Genomic DNA, 17628 nt, shown 5'->3' with positions numbered 1-17628 from the left:
ACTGTCATGAATCAGAACCAGTGATGCCCACTGCAAGTTCAACAAACCCACATGATCCAGTACATCGAATTGAATTACCGGTATGAAAATATGGAGAAAATCACTATATCATTTCTTATTCAATAGAAGTTAAGGTGTTTGCATTACATTCAGCTGTGCATGTCCCTGATTGACAGAGGAAAATTGATTTTATTTTGGAAAAGCTCAACTAATTGGGAAAATATTTAGGCATAAAATCAAATTAGCTTTCGCCTCTAGGCACACTGGACCTTAGCATATTTATCATAACACATCTGAGTAGACAGTTTGCTCAAGTTGACAAACAGAAGTGGACTTCCCTTTGCTTTGCACTCAAGCCTCTTTTAAAAAAAAAGAAATACACAATTGGGCATTTACATTCGGTGAAAGTGTTACAAATGATGAACTAACAATTCACAACCTGCATTTTTTGGGCTTTGGTCAAATTTATAAAACACAGTCAAGGGATACAAATGCTTAATTTTCAACATTCGCCCACTCAAACATTTAATACAAACAAACATAGGGAAAAACATGATATGATACAATAAAAACAGTAAATGTTTTATATTTACACCAATACAGAAATAAAGAGAAACTGTTGGTAATATACATGCCTCAATTGAAGTGTTATATTAATCATGTGAACATTATGAGTGACAAATCATGTGGAACGACAGCTCCTCTCCTGTTCTGGATAGTAAATATTTTATATGAATGGGATCCTCCAATTCTGGCTAAAATGTAGAACCTAATTGGATCAGTCACGGAACATGGACCAGGTTCTCCTCCGGAGACAGCACTATAGCTGTCATTCAGGGAATTTCACACCTAAAAAAAATAATATCTGTCGCATCAAAATAAAACAAGTGCCATCACTAAGGGCTCATCTATATGAATGAATGGATGAGAATTACTAAAAACCTGAGTTCCTATTTATTAATACAAAGAGCAGTCTACTCCTTCAGAACAGACAGAGGGCACTGTGGTGCAGGGTGTGGTGTAGAATCTAGAGTAGATTTATGTAGCAAAGTGCTGAGGTATACAGGAGTAAGGCCAGCCGGCCTGTGAAAAAGTAAGGTTCTCATTGGCTAATTTGGGCCAGCCGCACATTGGGTTGCCGTTCGTATGTCTTGCGAATCGCTACGATGGACTCAATAAGGGATTTGAAAGATGGCCTTCTCGCGGGGTCAAAGTCCCAACAATGCTGCATCAACATGTGGACCTGTTGAAAACAAAAGACAGGTTCATTTCCCTAGGTGCATCTGGCTTACAGAAATAATGAAGACTGTGTGAGAGTGTTTAGCTGTAGGCTTTACCTCGCTAGGACAGTCTCGGGGGCAGGGCAACCTATTGTGTTTCTCCAGCAGCTTGATCAGCACCATCACTGTCATCTGACCGTGCACGTTACCCATCATCTGAGTGAACTTCTATAAAAAAAAACACATACAAAACGCACACGTCACAACTAATACACTCAGCAAACCACACGCTGACTGCATCAGTATTATGTAAAGGGTTGGTGGCCTTGATTAAATGGATCATGTGGATTTAGACGGAGGGTGTCGTTTCGTACCACTGGAGGGCTCTGACGATGGTCACCGTGGGTCAGGACCTCATAGAGCGTCACGCCAAAGGACCAAATGTCTGAAGAAAAGGAAAACTTGCTCTCCTTCAGACACTCAATTGCATACCTGTAAAATAAAAGTCAAAGGTAAACCGTAAGACACCTTTTAATGCACACATCTGGACTCGAAATTAGCAGCCCAGAGCCCAGCAGGGAAGTAATTGCTCAATGGCTCCAGGACTCACCAGAACACAGGACTGTCTCCATCCTCTCGCACACGGTAGTAAACATCTCCCTCTGGGATGTATTTGGTAAGGCCAAAGTCCCCGATCTTCACCAGATGCTCATTCTCCACCAGTACGTTCCGGGCAGCCAAGTCCCGGTGGATGTATCGCTTCGAGTGCAGGTAATCCATCCCCTTAAAAAGGAAAAAAAGCAGAAGGAGCAGGAGGAGAAATGAGGGAGACCAAGGTGAAAGAGAGTAGTGGTTAGAGAAGAAAATAAAGTACTTTAATCTATTGTTGTATAAAACAATATTCCAATATTGAATAGCAAATCTTCAAACAATGTACCTGCTACAGAACCCTAGAAGGAATCTACATTACCTATATCTATATATTACCAGCCCCCCATGCAGTGCTCTTGTCTCACCTGGCAGATCTGCTGTGCAAAGAGGAGGCTGTGAGCCACGCCCAGGCGGTGTTTGACTAGGTACTCTCTGAGGCTGCCCAGCGGTAGGAACTCCATAATCAGCTGCACCGTCTGCCCTCCTGTGGAGACAACGAAACAGGCATTTACAGCAGTCACTCATACATACAGACGCTACCCTACACATGTAAATGTGAACAGATGCTGGAAACCCCAACACAAGAACATGTCATATGTAGGAAGGAGCCAAGCAAGAAATATAATAAACAAGCATTGTATGAAAATGAGACAGTCATATACAGCAGGTGGATGACAGACAGGTGAGCTTGGGTGGATCACATGCCACTCACCCAGCTCAGAGCAGCAGCCCTTGTACTTGACTATGTTGCCGTGGTAAAGAGACTTGAGGATCTCAATCTCCTTCATCCAGCCTTCACGGAGATGGCTGCCTCCCTCATGCTTCAGGGCCTTCACTGCTACATAGTCTCCTGTCCCGTCGTTGGCTGGGTCATACACATAGAGAATCACCTTCCCAAAGTGACCCTGGAGACAAAGAGAGAGCACAAAGCATTCTCTCAGTTAGAGGGAGGCCAGGGAATAATGTTTTACATAATGCTAGTAAATCACAAAGTACAACAGAAGATGAAGAGCACAGAGGGGTTTATAAGAGTCCTGTTGTCCTGCGGGGAAATTAACTCACCTCTCCTAAGTCCCGGATCTTTTTCAAGTAGCGTTTGAGGAAAACGTTGGGGTCAGCGTCCGGGAGAGACTCCAGGGGGGATATGTCAGGATCTGATCAGAAACCAGGAGAGCAACATTAAAGCAACACTAATCAATCACGAAAATGTGGTCAATCTAAATGCTAGAAGAGGAAACGGAGAGAAACAGACTGTGATCCAAAGAATAAAAGGAGGGGACATACTCTTGATCTGTAGTTCAGTGAGCTCTCGAAGCACAGTGCGGAAGGACGGCCTCTCCCGGGGTTCGTAGGTCAAACACATGCTAATGAAGCTGGCCAGTTCCTGCGACGAGGGCTCGGTGAGGCGACTCCGCGTCTCGTAGAAACGCTCTTTCTGTTGGCAGGAGAGAGGTCAGGGGTCAGCATGAATCACAGGCGTGGTAAGAGGATGGCAGATAAATGAGTTATGATTAGAGAGAGGAGAATTGAAGGGCAGTGACGATAGGGCTGTAGGTACCTCAGTGAGCGTGCTGCCACTCATGGGCAAATCTCCATTGTTGCAGATCTCCAGCAGTGTGGCTCCAAAGCTCCACTGGTCGGCAGCACTGCCGAATGGGGCACTGCTTGGCACACACTCCGGGGCGATCCATGGGATTCGCTCGACACGCTCTGTAGGGCATAGACAGTCTAAGTCAGACCAGGCTATATAATACCACTACATTCAGTAGTTTTTAAATGTTTTATTTCACCTTTATTTAACCAGGAAGGCTAGTTGAGAACAAGTTCTCATTTGCAACTGCGACCTGGCCAAGATAAAGCATAGCAATTTGACACATACAACAACACAGAGTTACACATGGAATAAACAAACATACAGTCAATAATGCAGTAGAACAAAAGAAAAAGTCTATATACAGTGAGTGCAAATGAGGTAAGTTAAGGCAATAATTAGGCATGGTGGCAAAGTAATTACAATATAGCAATTAAACATTGGAATGGTAGATGTGCAGAAGATGAATGTGCAAGTAGAGATACTGGGGTGCAAAGGAGCAAGATAAATAAATAAATACAGTATGGGGATGAGGTAGGTAAATAGATGGGCTGTTTACAGATGGGCTATGTACAGGTGCAGTGATCTGTGAGCTGCTCTGACAGCTGGTGCTTAAAAGCTAGTGAGGGAGATAAGTGTTTCCAGTTTCAGAGATTTTTGTAGTTCGTTCCAGTCATTGACAGCAGAGAACTGGAAGGAAAGACGACCAAAGGAGGAATTGGCTTTGGGGGTGACCAGTGAGATATACCTGCTAGGTTCATGAATCACATGGTCTCACAACACAAACTAAATAACCTCTAAAGCCTTCCTGCTAAGTGTCAATTTGATGGCAAGTGCAAGACAACCAGGAAGTGGGCCTCACAGCAACCAGGAAGTGGTTTGCACAGGACTTCTTGTGACTCAATCTGATCTAAAAGAATAAAGACCAAGCAAAATCACCAGAGACGGAAATTGAGGGTTGACAAAATAACTCACTGTGGAGAGATTCTATTTATCATGTAGTGAGTGTTGCCCAACATGGAAGTGGTCTGGTAGGAACTAACTGTTTTATTGGTCAAGTAGGAACTAACCTTCTCTGGACAGCACGTTGAGGGCGATGCCTGGATCACTCAGCTTGACGAAGGGAAAGGTGCCCTCCTCCAGACCACGGCGAGCCACCAGAATGTTTTTGGCACAGACGTTACCATGTACCAGTTGTTTAGTCTCCTGCAGTAACCAGGTGGTAGAGGTAACAACATAAAGTACATTCAGGACACTCAATAGTGGGAGATGAGGGTTGGCAATACATTAACTATGGACACAAGGGTTTAGAGTTTGAAACGGAGGGGCTATTACAGAAGACAGGAGATCAACATCCTAAAAGATTATTGTTTCATATGAGTGAGGAGTAATCTTAGTTTGTTGTGATGTGAGGGTATCAGGCTGACTTACAAGGTAACTCAGGGCACTGGCCAGCTGTTTTGCTACAGTAAATTTCCACTGAGGAGTGACCAGAGCCCTTTCCCTTCGCAGGAACACATCCAGAGGCCCAAACTCCACAAACTCCTCCACCATGATGTCTGCAGACAGGTCAAAGACAAGGATTATTATCAAGGATCACACCACTTACTGTTAGAGATGACCGACACTTCATTGTATTGAGTCTAATTTAAAGGCTATGGTTTGGCTGAGAGTCAGGCTTGTGGTTGTACTGTACACCAGTCCTGTTGCCTAGTAATTCAAACAACCAATACAATTAACCTTCTGAGAGGGAAGTGTCAGTGCTGAAGAAGGAAGTTGCACAGCTGAAAGAGGAAGTGTGAGGTGCCATGGTGACTTACTCTCAGATCCTTTGACAGACACTCCATGTACAAAGACCAGGTGACTGTGAGATACTTGGCTCATCAGACTGGCTGTTTCAAAGAACGCCTACGAGAGGACAGGAAAGAGGAAGGATTATCATGACATTGTGAACAAAGGTTCACATTCAACAGAGTTGAATTGGTGAAAACGGTAGTGTGATTGTGGCAAACTGTGTTGGAACCTGGGATGGTGTTATCGCCCAGAGCTAAAGTCCAGGCATTATCACACCGAGCTAAAGTCCAGGCATTATAACACCGAGCTAAAGTCCAGGCATTATAACACCGAGCTAAAGTCCAGGCATTATCACACTGAGCTAAAGTCCAGGCATTATCACACCGAGCTAAAGTCCAGGCATTATCACACCGAGCTAGTCTTCAGGTCTCAGGTAAGGTTACTCACCACGCAATCAATTCCTGTAAGAGGATAATGATAGATTAATGATAATGATAGATTAATGGTAACTCACTAATGCTATGTCCTTGTGGCTCTGGTCCAAGATCTTAAGAACCACTCGGATCTCTTTGCGATCAGTAAGATTGTTGTTCCACTTGTCCTCCTCATCCTCCACTCCGCCCCTCACCAACAGACTGCCCGAGTAGATGTTGGTCCTGGTCCCACGGCCCAGATGCTGCTCCTAAGCACAGGGACAAACAGACATAGCCATTTTAGAAGTACTGGGTACAAACCGGACAAAGATAGAGAAGAGCATCAGTGTTCAGTAGGGAAAAATGTATTGGAATTTAGTGAAACTGGGAGATACCGTTGCCAAGTGTTTCGCGACGGTGTGCCCTACTGAATATAACCCAGGTGAAACACACACAAAGGAGGGCGCTGACAGAGAGATGTATAGAAGAGAAGAATGCCCTCTCTCTCACCTGGGTGATCTCCTTGTCTTTGATCTGATGGAACTTCAGCTGAGTCAGACAGAGGGCCACAGAGTCAGGCTGAACACACTGGTCCACACCCTGCCTCATCACCAAGAGGTTGGACAGTTCTGCAGCACAAACGCTCATTTAAATACAGTATAGGAAACCATGGACACACAACACATCTTTACAGAATAACATCTCTGTACAATCTCTGTTGTATGTTAGGGGCAGAACAACACCAATGCACATCTATAAAAAACACATCACACAAACTAACCTGCAGGTCGGGGTAGGCAGCATTTCTTCACAGTGAAATTGTCCGTGCCAGACTTGAGCACAAAAGTCTTGAGGCTGTCGGTGAGCTCCTTGACAGTGGAGAACTCCCGGTCCCAGCCTTCCAGAGCAAACACTGAACCACGATGCAGGATCCTGAACTGCTTGTGGATTGCAGCTTGTCCATCCTATAGGAAGCCAGCAAAGACACACACATGCATCCAAAAATATAACTTCTGACATTGTATTGCTTTTTATGTTTTTGGACTGTACATTTTCCATGTTCCTCGTCCTTCAGGGCTTGGTGTGGAGGCACTTTTACCTGACTCTTGTTTAGAACAGCTAATATGATGCGGTGGTAGTCGAGGACGCTCCAGCGCACAAGAAAGGCTCCCTCTTCAACGGCTTCCTTCCTCAGTCTCTGCAGCACAAAGTCATCACTGAAAAAGACAGTCAGAATTGTAGTGGGAGCCAGGACAGTGTGTGTGTGTGTGTGTGTGTGTGTGTGTGTGTGTGTGTGTGTGTGTGTGTGTGTGTGTGTGTGTGTGTTACTCACTTCATTGGTCCATGGAGGCCATTGGTGGCACTGAGCACTACTCTGGGCGGAGCCACCTCGTGACACAGGTAGTGGTGTGCGTCTGCAGTAAGCCGGAAGTACCCATCCAGCAGGGAGACGAAAGACAGAGCCTCAAGGCTGGAATTCATTTGAACCTCCTACACACACACACATATAAACATATCATCCTCAGAAAACACCACCTACACACATTTCGCAGTCAGATACTCCGCTTCCATACAGACATACATCATATAGTAAGATGCAACTTCACACACACAAACCTATCTTGAGATCTGCACACTAGACTTAGGTTTTCGCATAAATCATGCACTGTTGTCAATGGGGGATTTGCACAAAACATGGAGCTACGTGTGTGTATGTCAAGATAAGTTTGGGGTCCAACAGAAAGCAGGTGAGAGGCAGGTGCTCGAACCATAGAGAAGTTGTCCTGTTTAATGATGCTGACGTTGGCTCCAGTGATGGTGACGTGGGAGATTTCCGGGAAGTCGCAGAAAGACGTCCATGTGTCAGAGGATTTAGGTTCTTGCTGGAGGGGTGATTGCTTCACACTTTTCCGATTCCCTAAGTAATCGTTCCCAAAGTAACTGTTGGCCTGGGCCTAGAATGGATAGACACAATTTACAGAGCATCCCACAGAAGGCATACTACGAGAAACACACAAAGGCAACTCACAGTTCTAACTAGCAGTCAAAAAGCTTGATAGACATCCAATGAGACAGACGGACATACCTTCTGCACTGTGATCTTCCTCCACTGAATCCCCTTGGTACCAGACACCATGACCTCATGCATGACCTGAGGGTCAAAGTTCTCAGGGTCAGAGGCCCCGCGGGCGTGGCTGGTGTTGAGGTAGGAGCCGCTCCCGTCGCCCCCGTCCGTCCTCAGCTCCAGGTGGGCCATGAGGAAGGTCTCTGTACCGAAGCGGGGGGCTAGGTGCTCAAGAGTAGACAGGTATTTATACATGACCTCCTGGGAGCCCAGGCGTCCTAAGTCCACAGTGTGCTCCTGGAAGGTCCTCACAAAGTCAGCAAACACACGCCGGATACGGATCTTGGTCAGGAAGTTGTCCCTCGCTATGTGTTTGGAGAAGGATCTCGGAATGCAGCGCAGGAAGCTACAGTATGGCAAGGGGAATATGGAAGTAAATCAAAACATTACTGTGTTTGTAAAGGCACTAGTTTTCCTATATAATGCACTAGTTTTGATAGTGAATAAGGTGCCATTTTCAACACAGCCTCAGACTATAGTAATATCTGAAACCTTGTCAAAGCCCTTCCGAAAGCAATGCACCCATCCCCTCTGACTCATGGCTTACCTGACAGACTTGGCCACTTCCTGTAGCGTGCAGCCTGAGCACAGGGCCTGATGAGAGAGGTGCAGCACAGCCATCCCCAGACTCTCATTCTTAAAGCGACTCAACTCTTCCTTTCCTTGAGCATCCTCCATCGGCGTGACATCATTCACAAAATCAAACTTTGCCTAAGAGAAACAAAAGGGAAATGTTTTATTTATTTAACCTTTATTTAACCAGGAAAGGCTCATTGAGATTTAAAATCTTTTTTTCCAAGAGCGTCCTGGCCAAGATAGGCAGCACCAAGTCATTACAAAAATTACGACAAACAACATGAAAAACTACAAGTAATCTAGTAAAAACCATAGAATTAACAAGAGTATAACAAAATCAAAAACAGCAAATTAAAAACATTGACAGGTCAGGGAATCAGTCTCAAGATCATTCATCAGTGATTTAAAAATACCAATCAGGACAAGTTCTTCCAGTTTAACAGTATTTTGTAAGGCGTTCCAAGACGATGGGGCAGAGTACATAAAAGCCCTTTTACCAAATTCAGTTCGGACATTTGGAACAGTTAGCAGGATAAAGTCCAGCGAACGAAGAGAGTACCCACCACATTTCTTAACAATAAAAATGGCCAAATAAAAAGGTAGTAAACCCAAAATGACTTGTTTCACAATATGAAAATGTCCGCGTGACACAGGAATATTATGTTAATGCACACTTCCACAGGAATATATGAATACAAACACATTTTGGATAAAACACGCCTCATTCTGAAACTCACCTGGCAGAAGAGGTATTCCAGGGAGGTCATTTCTAGTAGAGGTGAGCCCCCGTGCTCTGTCCCTGACCGTGGGGCATATCGCACCACTGACGGCTCCTTCTCACTCAACCCATGCCAGTTCCGAAAGTAAAACCTGGGAACAGAAAGAGAAAACTCCCTATATAAATATGCCTGTACATAAAAGCATACAGTGCATCGTCTCCCCATACAGACCAATTCTAACTCTCTCTCACACACACACACACACACACACTATAAAAACAGTTGGCTGGTATGCCCTCGCCCTTCTGAACGGTCGGCTGTGAATGCCCTCACCCGCTAGCACAATTATGCTGACTGGGATTTGGGTTCTGATCCTCCACAGGATGTCCATACAGAACAATGCTAATGCTTCTCTGGGTTCTGATCCTCCACAGGATGTCCATACAGAACAATGATGATGCTTCTCTGGGTTCTGATCCTCCACAGGATGTCCATACAGAACAATGCTGATGCTTCTCTGGGTTCTGATCCTCCACAGGATGTCCATACAGAACAATGATGATGCTTCTCTGGGTTCTGATCCTCCACAGGATGTCCATACAGAACAATGATGATGCTTCTCTGGGTTCTGATCCTCCACAGGATGTCCATACAGAACAATGCTGATGCTTCTCTGGGTTCTGATCCTCCACAGGATGTCCATACAGAACAATGCTGATGCTTCTCTGGGTTCTGATCCTCCACAGGATGTCCATACAGAACAATGATGATGCTTCTCTGGGTTCTGATCCTCCACAGGATGTCCATACAGAACAATGCTGATGCTTCTCTGGGTTCTGATCCTCCACAGGATGTCCATACAGAACAATGATGATGCTTCTCTGGGTTCTGATCCTCCACAGGATGTCCATACAGAACAATGCTGATGCTTCTCTGGGTTCTGATCCTCCACAGGATGTCCATACAGAACAATGCTGATGCTTCTCTGGGTTCTGATCCTCCACAGGATGTCCATACAGAACAATTTTTTTATTTATTTATTTTATTTCTCTTTTATTTAACCAGGTAGGCCAGTTGAGAACAAGTTCTCATTTACAACTGCGACCTGGCCAAGATAAAGCAAAGCAGTGCGACAAAAACAACAACACAGAGTTACACAAACAAACGTACAGTCAATAACACAATAGAAAAACCTATGTACAGTGTGTGCAAATGTAGAAGAGTAGAGAGGTAGGCAATAAATAGGCCCTAGAGGCGAAAATAATTACAATTTAGCATTAATACTGGTGTGATAGATGTGCAGATGATGATGTGCAAGTAGAGATACTGGGGCGCAAAAGAGCAAGAGGGTAATAATATGGGGATGAGGTAGTCGGGTGTGCTATTTACAGATGGGCTGTGTACAGGTACAGTGATCGGTAAGCTGCTCTGACAGCTGATGCTTAAAGTTAAAGAGGTGTCATGGAAAATTGCAAGATTATGTTATAATGCTTGTGTTGTATTATAATGGTTGTAATATTTGACAGAATAGAGTATTCTGTTAACTATTGTGTGTGTGTTCTACTGAGGATGGGCCTCTATGAGATAGCACTGACAAGAGGAGATTTACGATGTCTTTGGGTAATAACGCCTAAAAGAGCATTCCAGAGAACATGAGCTAATGGTTCTGTTCTATACCGTCCCAGGGAGAGACAGTTCCAGTTTGGAGTAGGAGGACCAGATACTGGTCTATACAATGAACACTGGTGATACAGCAGTTGTTGCTGTCTGCTATGTTTTATAGATATCTTTCATACAAATCTTAACCTTGTGACCCATTCTATGTATCTGTGGTTTGTCATGTACGTTGAGAGGGGTGTATCTTGGCTATAAAAGATCTTTGTACTTTTGTGTTGACACTTTTCAATGGTTCATTAGAGATAGCACATCATTGAAAGTTAAAGTGCTTTTGCAAAAGCATCTTAATTATTAAAGATGTAGTTTTAAGTATAACTCTGACTGGTGTGTGAAGTTTGTAACTCTCCTCATTTGGTAATGCAGAAATTAGCCACCACAGAGGGAGACATAAGACGCCCTTAGCTTCTGAGATTTTTGCATTTTGTTCCAATCATTGGCAGCAGAGAGCTGGAAGGAAAGGCGGCCAAACGAGGAATTGGGTTTGGGGGTGACCAGTGAAATATACCTGCTGGAGCGCGTGCTACGGGTGGGTGTTGCTATGGTGACCAGTGAGCTGAGATAAGGCAGGGCTTTACCTAGCAAAGACTTATAGATGACCTGGAGCCAATGGGTTTGGCAACGGATATGTAGTGAGGGCCAGCCAACGAGAGCATACAGGTCGCAGTGGTGGGTAGTATACTGGGGCTTTGGTGACAAAACGGATGGCACTGTGATAGACTACATCCATCACAGAATGCTGATGCTTCTCTGGGTTCTGACCCTCCACAGGATGTCCGGTAAGAACAATGATGATGCTTCTTTTTTCAGGGTTTTAATTTACTTTTCCTCTTCACACACTTCTGGTCATATAACATGAATCTAGACTGGGAGTAAATCTGGGTGGAATAGTACTTGTGTTATTCCGAATGAATTGTGGTTATTTTGATGCACGCACCACATTCAGGTATTCTTGTTGCTGTCCACAATAAAAATTGACCTCAGAAATGTGCGTCTTCTTTCTTCGGACAAAGATAACACTCTGACCTCAGTGGGTGCAGTGTCCAGTAGCGCCTTTCCAAGAGCTCTGATTGGTTGGGAACGGCAGAGCTAACTAAGGTAGGCTGAACTGCCAAACTAATGGGACTCAAGGGAAAATGAAGGGAGTGTGAGGGAAATGTAGGTTGAAAGGAGGGGACGGGATGGCCTTTTTTTAAACACACACACACACACACACACACACACACACACACACACACACACACACACACACACACACACACACACACACACACACACACACACACACACACACACACACACACACACACACACACACACACACACACACACACACACACACACACACACACACACACACACACACACACACTAACCTCATGCGATAATGGAGTGTCAGGCTTGTCTGCTCTTCTGGGTTGAAAAAATGGTTGGGACTGTACCAGCAGTGGGATTCAGGGTCATACAGGGAAAACAGGACATGGCACAGTGGAGTGATACCTAGGGGGAGAGATATATAGGTTACGCACACCTTGGATACACCCTTTCAATGACATACAGTGCATTCAGAAAGTACACAGACCTTGACTTTTTCCACATTTTGTTACGGTACAGCCTTATTCTAAAGTGGATTAAATAAAAAAAATGTCCTCAACAATCTACACACAAAACCCCATAATGACAAAGTGAAAATGGGTTTTTAGACATTTTTGCTAATGTAAAAACAAAAAAACTCTAATACCTTATTTACATAAGAATTCAGACCCTTTGCTATGAGACTCGAAATTGAGCTCAGGTGCATCCTGTTTCCATTGATCATCTTTGAGAAGTTTTATACAACTTGATTGGAGTCCACCTGTGGTAAATTCAATTGATTGGACATGATTTGGAACACACCTGTCTATATAAGGTCGCACAGTTGACAGTGCATGTCAGAGCAAAAACCAAGCCATGAGGTCAAAGGAATTGTACATGAAATCCTGCTTGGATTTGCCAAAAGGCACCTAAAGACTCTCAGACCATGAGAAACAAGATCCTCTGGTCTGATAAAACCAAGATTGAACTCTTGGGCCTGAATGCCAAGCATCACGTTTGGAGGAAACCTGGCACCCTCCCTACGGTGAAGCATGGTGGTGGCAGCATTATGCTGTAGGGATGTTCTTCAGCAGCAGGGACTGGGAGACTAGTCAGGATCGATTGAAAGATGAACGGAGCAAAATACATTGTTGATTAAAACCTGCTCCAGAGCGCTCAGGACCTCAGACTGGGGTGAAGGTTCACCTTCCAACAGGACAACGACTCTAAGCACACAGCCAAAACAATGCAGGAGTAGCTTCGGGACAAGTCTCTGAATGTCCCGATTGAAAATAGCTGTTCAGCGACACTCCCCATCCAACCTGACAGAGCTTGAGAGGATCTGCAGAGAAGAATGGGAGGAACTCCCCTGATACTGGTGTGCCAAGCTTGTAGCGTCATACCCAAGAACACCCGAGGCTGTAATTGCTGACAAAGGTGCTTCAACAAAGTACTGAGTAAAGGGTCTAAATACTTGTATAAAAAAAACTACGGAAATATCAAATTTACATATTTGCAAGCATTTCTAAAAACCTGTTTTTGCTTAATCATTATGGGGTAATGTGTGTAGATTTGAGGAAAATAAACTATTTAATCGATTTTAGAATAAGGCTGTAACGTAACATTTTGAAAAAGTGACGGGGTCTGAATACTTTCCCGAATGCCCTGTAAAACCCAGATGCCTGGAGTCATCAACTCAAACACACCCTTATGTGCCAGGCTGCCAATGTCCTCAAACATGAGGAAACAGAACACCACACAGCTAACCTGAGAGCCCTAAATTCATTCTCAATATTCACACAAAATATTGTTTCTGTTTCATTAAAACAATAAATGGTACATGTTCTTACCCACAGTCTGTGCTGCAGAGATTGAAAGCTCCTCAGCTGTCACTTTACCCTCTGTGTGGGTCAGATAGCGTTCCCCTCCCTTGGTCCAAAACAGATAGACATGGACGCCTGGTCCCTGAGGAGGCTCACACTGGCCTGTGGATGACCCTGTCCTGGTACTCTTGGAGCGGCCACTTCGAGACATCATGGACCAGGCTGGGTCACTACACCTGTCACAGCGAGGAAGTAAGAGAAAAGTATTTCACTGTAATCAATTACATGGTAACAAATCCAGAAAACAATTAAGGACATGCGTTTTATACATGGGTTTTGTTCATATCAACAACAAAAATTATACTCAAATACAATGTAAGCCTTATTGTAGCAAGTAAGCACATCTGGATCAAATAGATTTGTTACCATGTAATTGTTCAGCATTATTACCATGTTCTGAGAACTCGCGATATGATCCAATATTTTCTAGTAAGGCCTTCCGGGTATTGCACATGAACATCAGTAAAGACGAAAATGTAACGATAACATGACACGAAAATCCGGATATAATTTATCCAATGTTTCCACATTTTCCAAATCTATCTCACTGTTACATTAATCACTTCGTCATCGAACTGATTGCTCACGGATATGGTGGAATATAGCCTACTGTGTACTGTAAACAATTGTAAAGCCCACTTCCTATAATACTGATATAGTATGCTTTATCCGCCAATGCTGGAATTAACCCGGGTATTTCTAAATTGTATTGCACATTTGTCAAACTACAGGTTTCTTACCATTTAGTTGCGTCCCTAAAACGTGTAGTTAGAAAATCCAATGCAGGTTGAACCGAAGTCCACTACTCGTATGACTGATTTCCTAATGCGTGTTTCCCCTACTCCTACGCATTCCCGTGAAGCGCATAGATAGAGAAGTCAGCTACAAGACGAAAACACCGAAAGACACTTTTGGCCACTCCCCTTGAACCAGCTGTACTACAGTACGCTTGTGGTATAGCTCAAATCAAGTCGTATTTATCACATGCGTCGAATACAACAGTTGTAGACCTTATCGTGAAATGCTTACTTACAAGCCCTTAACCAACATTGCAGTTCAAGAAATACACTACCGTTCAAAAGTTTGGGGTCACTTATGCATTTCTTTGTTTTCCATGAAAACATACATGAAATGAGTTGCAAAATGAATAGAAAATAAAGTCAAGACGTTGACAAAGTTATAAATAATGATTTTTAATTGAAATAATAATTGTGTCGTTCAAACTGCTTTCATCAAAGAATCCTCCATTTGCAGCAATTACCGCCTTGCAGACCTTTGGCATTCTAGTTGTCAATTTGTTGAGGTAATCTGAAGAGATTTCACCCCATGCTTCCTGAAGCATCTCCCACAAATTGGATTGGCTTGATGGGCACTTCCTACAGTACCATATGGCCAAGCTGTACCCACAACAGCTCAATAGGGTTGAGATCCGGTGACTGCTGGCCACTCCTTATAGACAAAATACCAGCTGACTGCTTCTTCCCTAAATAGTTATTGCATAGTTTGGAGCTGTGCTTTGGGTCATTGTCCTGTTGTATGAGGAAATTGGCTCCAATAAAGCGCCATCCACAGGGTATGGCATGGCGTTGCAAAATGAAGTGATAGCCTTCCTTCTTCAAGATTCCTTTAACCTGTACAAATCTCCCACTTTACCACCACCAAAGTAGCCCCAGACCATCACATTGCCTCCACCATGCTTGACAGATGGCGTCAAGCACTTCTCCAGAATCTTTTCTGCATCTCACAAATGTTTTTTTTTATTTTTTGATGATCCGAACATCTCAAACTTAGATTTGTCTGTCCATAACACTTTTTCCAATCTTCATCTGTCCAGTGTCTGTTCTTTTGCCCATCTTTTATTTTTATTGGCCAGTCTGAGATATAGCTTTTTCGTTGCAACTCTGCCTAGAGGGCCAGCATCCCGGAGTCACGTCTTCACTGTTGACTTTGAGACTGGTGTTTCGTGGGTACTATTTAGTGAAGCTGCAAGTTGAGGACTTGTGAGGCATCGGTTTCTCAAACTAGACTCTAATGTACTTGTCCTCTTGCTCAGTTGGACACCAGGGCCTCCCACTCCTCTTTCTATTCTGGTTAGAGCCAGTTTGCGCTGTTCTGTGAAGGGAGTAGTACATAGCGTTGTACGAGATTTTCAGTTTCTTGTCAATTTCTCGCATGGAATAGACTTCATTTCTCAGAACAAGAATAGACTGACAAGTTCCAGAAGAAAAGTTCTTTGTTTCTGGCCATTTTGAGCCTGCAATCGAACGCACAAATGCTGATGCTCCAGATACTCAACTAGTCTAAAGAAGGCCAGTTTTATTGCTTCTTTAATCGAAACAACAGTTTTCAGCTGTGCTAACATAATTGCAAAAGGGTTTTCTAATGATCAATTAGCCGTTTAAAATGATAAACTTGGATTAGCTAACACAACGTGTCATTGGAACACAGGAGTGATGGTTGCTGATAATGGGCCTCTGTATGCCTACAGTGAGGGAAAAAAGTATTTGATCCCCTGCTGATTTTGTATGTTTGCCCACTGATAAAGAAAGGATCAGTATAATTTTAATGGTAGGTTTATTTTAACAGTGAGACAGAATAACAACAAAAATATCCAGAAAAACACATGTCAAAAATGTTATAAATTGATTTGCATTTTAATGAGGGAAATAAGTATTTGACCCCCTCTCAATCAGAAAGATGTCTGGCTCCCAGGTGTCTTTTATACAGGTAACGAGCTGAGATTAGGAGCACACTCTTAAAGGGAGTGCTCCTAATCTCAGTTTGTTACCTGTATAAAAGACACCTGTCCACAAAAGCAATCAATCAATCAGATTCCAAACTCTCCACCATGGCCAAGACCAAAGAGCTCTCCAAGGATGTCATGGACAAGATTGTAGACCTACACATGGCTGGAATGGGCTACAAGACCATCGCCAAGCAGCTTGGTGAGAAGGTGACAACATTTGGTGCGATTATTCGCAAATGGAAGAAACACAAAAGAACTGTCAATATCCCTCGGCCTGGGGCTCCATGCAAGATCTCACCTCGTGGAGTTGCAATGATCATGAGAACAGTGAGGAATCAGCCCAGAACAACACAGGAGGATCTTGTCAATGATCTCAAGGCAGCTGGGACCATTGTCACCAAGAAAACAATTGGTAACACACTACGCCGTGAAGGACTGAAATCCTGCAGCGCCCGCAAGGTCCCCCTGCTCAAGAATACATATACATGCCCGTCTGAAGTTTGCCAATGAATATCTGAATGATTCAGATGACAACTGGTGAAAGTGTTGTGGTCAGATGAGACCAAAATGGAGCTCTTTGGCATCAACTCAACTCGCCGTGTTTGGAGGAGGAGGAATGCTGCCTATGACCCCAAGAACACCATCTCCACCGTCAAACATGGAGGTGGAAACATTATGCTTTGGGGGTGTTTTTCTGCTAAGGGGACAGGACAACTTCACCGCATCATTTGACGGGGCCATGTACTGTCAAATCTTGGGTGAGAACCTCCTTCCCTCAGCCAGGGCATTGGAAATGGGTCGTGGATGGGTATTCCAGCATGACAATGACCCAAAACACACGGCCAAGGCAACAAAGGAGTAGCTCAAGAAGAAGCACATTAAGGTCCTGGAGTGGCCTGGCCAGTCTCCAGACCTTAATCCCATAGAAAATCTGTGGAGGGAGCTGAAGGTTCGAGTTGCCAAACGTCAGCCTTGAAACCTTAATGACTTGGAGAAGATCTGCAAAGAGGAGTGGGACAAAATCCCTCCTGAGATGTGTGCAAACCTGGTGGCCAACTACAAGAAACGTCTGACCTCTGTGATTGCCAACAAGGGTTTTGCCACCACGTACTAAGTCATGTTTTGCAGAGGGGTCAAATACTTATTTCCCTCATTAAAATGG

General features: G+C 44.0%; 1 protein-coding gene across 1 annotated transcript; it reads right to left on the bottom strand.

Annotated features, from left to right (window-relative positions):
- Window positions 1-495: 495 nt before the first annotated feature.
- On the bottom strand, window positions 496-14634 carry LOC106607218 (non-receptor tyrosine-protein kinase TYK2). Its single transcript, XM_045720483.2, has 24 exons — window positions 14461-14634; window positions 13688-13896; window positions 12140-12263; window positions 9108-9240; window positions 8342-8505; window positions 7756-8140; window positions 7439-7624; window positions 7003-7160; window positions 6769-6886; window positions 6451-6634; window positions 6180-6298; window positions 5771-5938; window positions 5283-5370; window positions 4894-5021; window positions 4533-4668; window positions 3430-3581; window positions 3156-3306; window positions 2934-3025; window positions 2584-2776; window positions 2237-2355; window positions 1831-2003; window positions 1595-1712; window positions 1338-1448; window positions 496-1243 (listed from the first exon to the last, which is right to left on the bottom strand). Exons 2-24 carry the CDS (start codon window positions 13872-13874, stop codon window positions 1103-1105), a joined length of 3528 nt encoding a protein of 1175 aa, XP_045576439.1. The 5' UTR covers window positions 13875-13896; window positions 14461-14634; the 3' UTR covers window positions 496-1102.
- Between the last annotated feature and the right edge of the window lie 2994 nt (window positions 14635-17628).

Source organism: Salmo salar, chromosome 06 (assembly GCF_965601325.2).
Source record: "Salmo salar chromosome 06, fSalSal1, whole genome shotgun sequence".
Lineage (NCBI taxonomy): Eukaryota > Metazoa > Chordata > Actinopteri > Salmoniformes > Salmonidae > Salmo > Salmo salar.
Note: the sequence above shows the minus strand (reverse complement) of the source record. Positions and strands in the feature narration are given on the sequence as shown.

Bases quoted from the DNA above. Each gene is read 5' to 3' on its own strand.
- LOC106607218 (XM_045720483.2), bottom strand. From the start codon at position 13,874: ATGATGTCTCGAAGTGGCCGCTCCAAGAGTACCAGGACAGGGTCATCC. The intron at 9,241-12,139 runs GTTAGTGTGTGT...TTCTGTTCCCAG, and splicing joins ACACTCCATTATCGCATGAG to GTTTTACTTTCGGAACTGGC. The intron at 6,887-7,002 runs GTGAGTAACACA...TGTCTTTTTCAG, and splicing joins GGCCTCCATGGACCAATGAA to TGATGACTTTGTGCTGCAGA.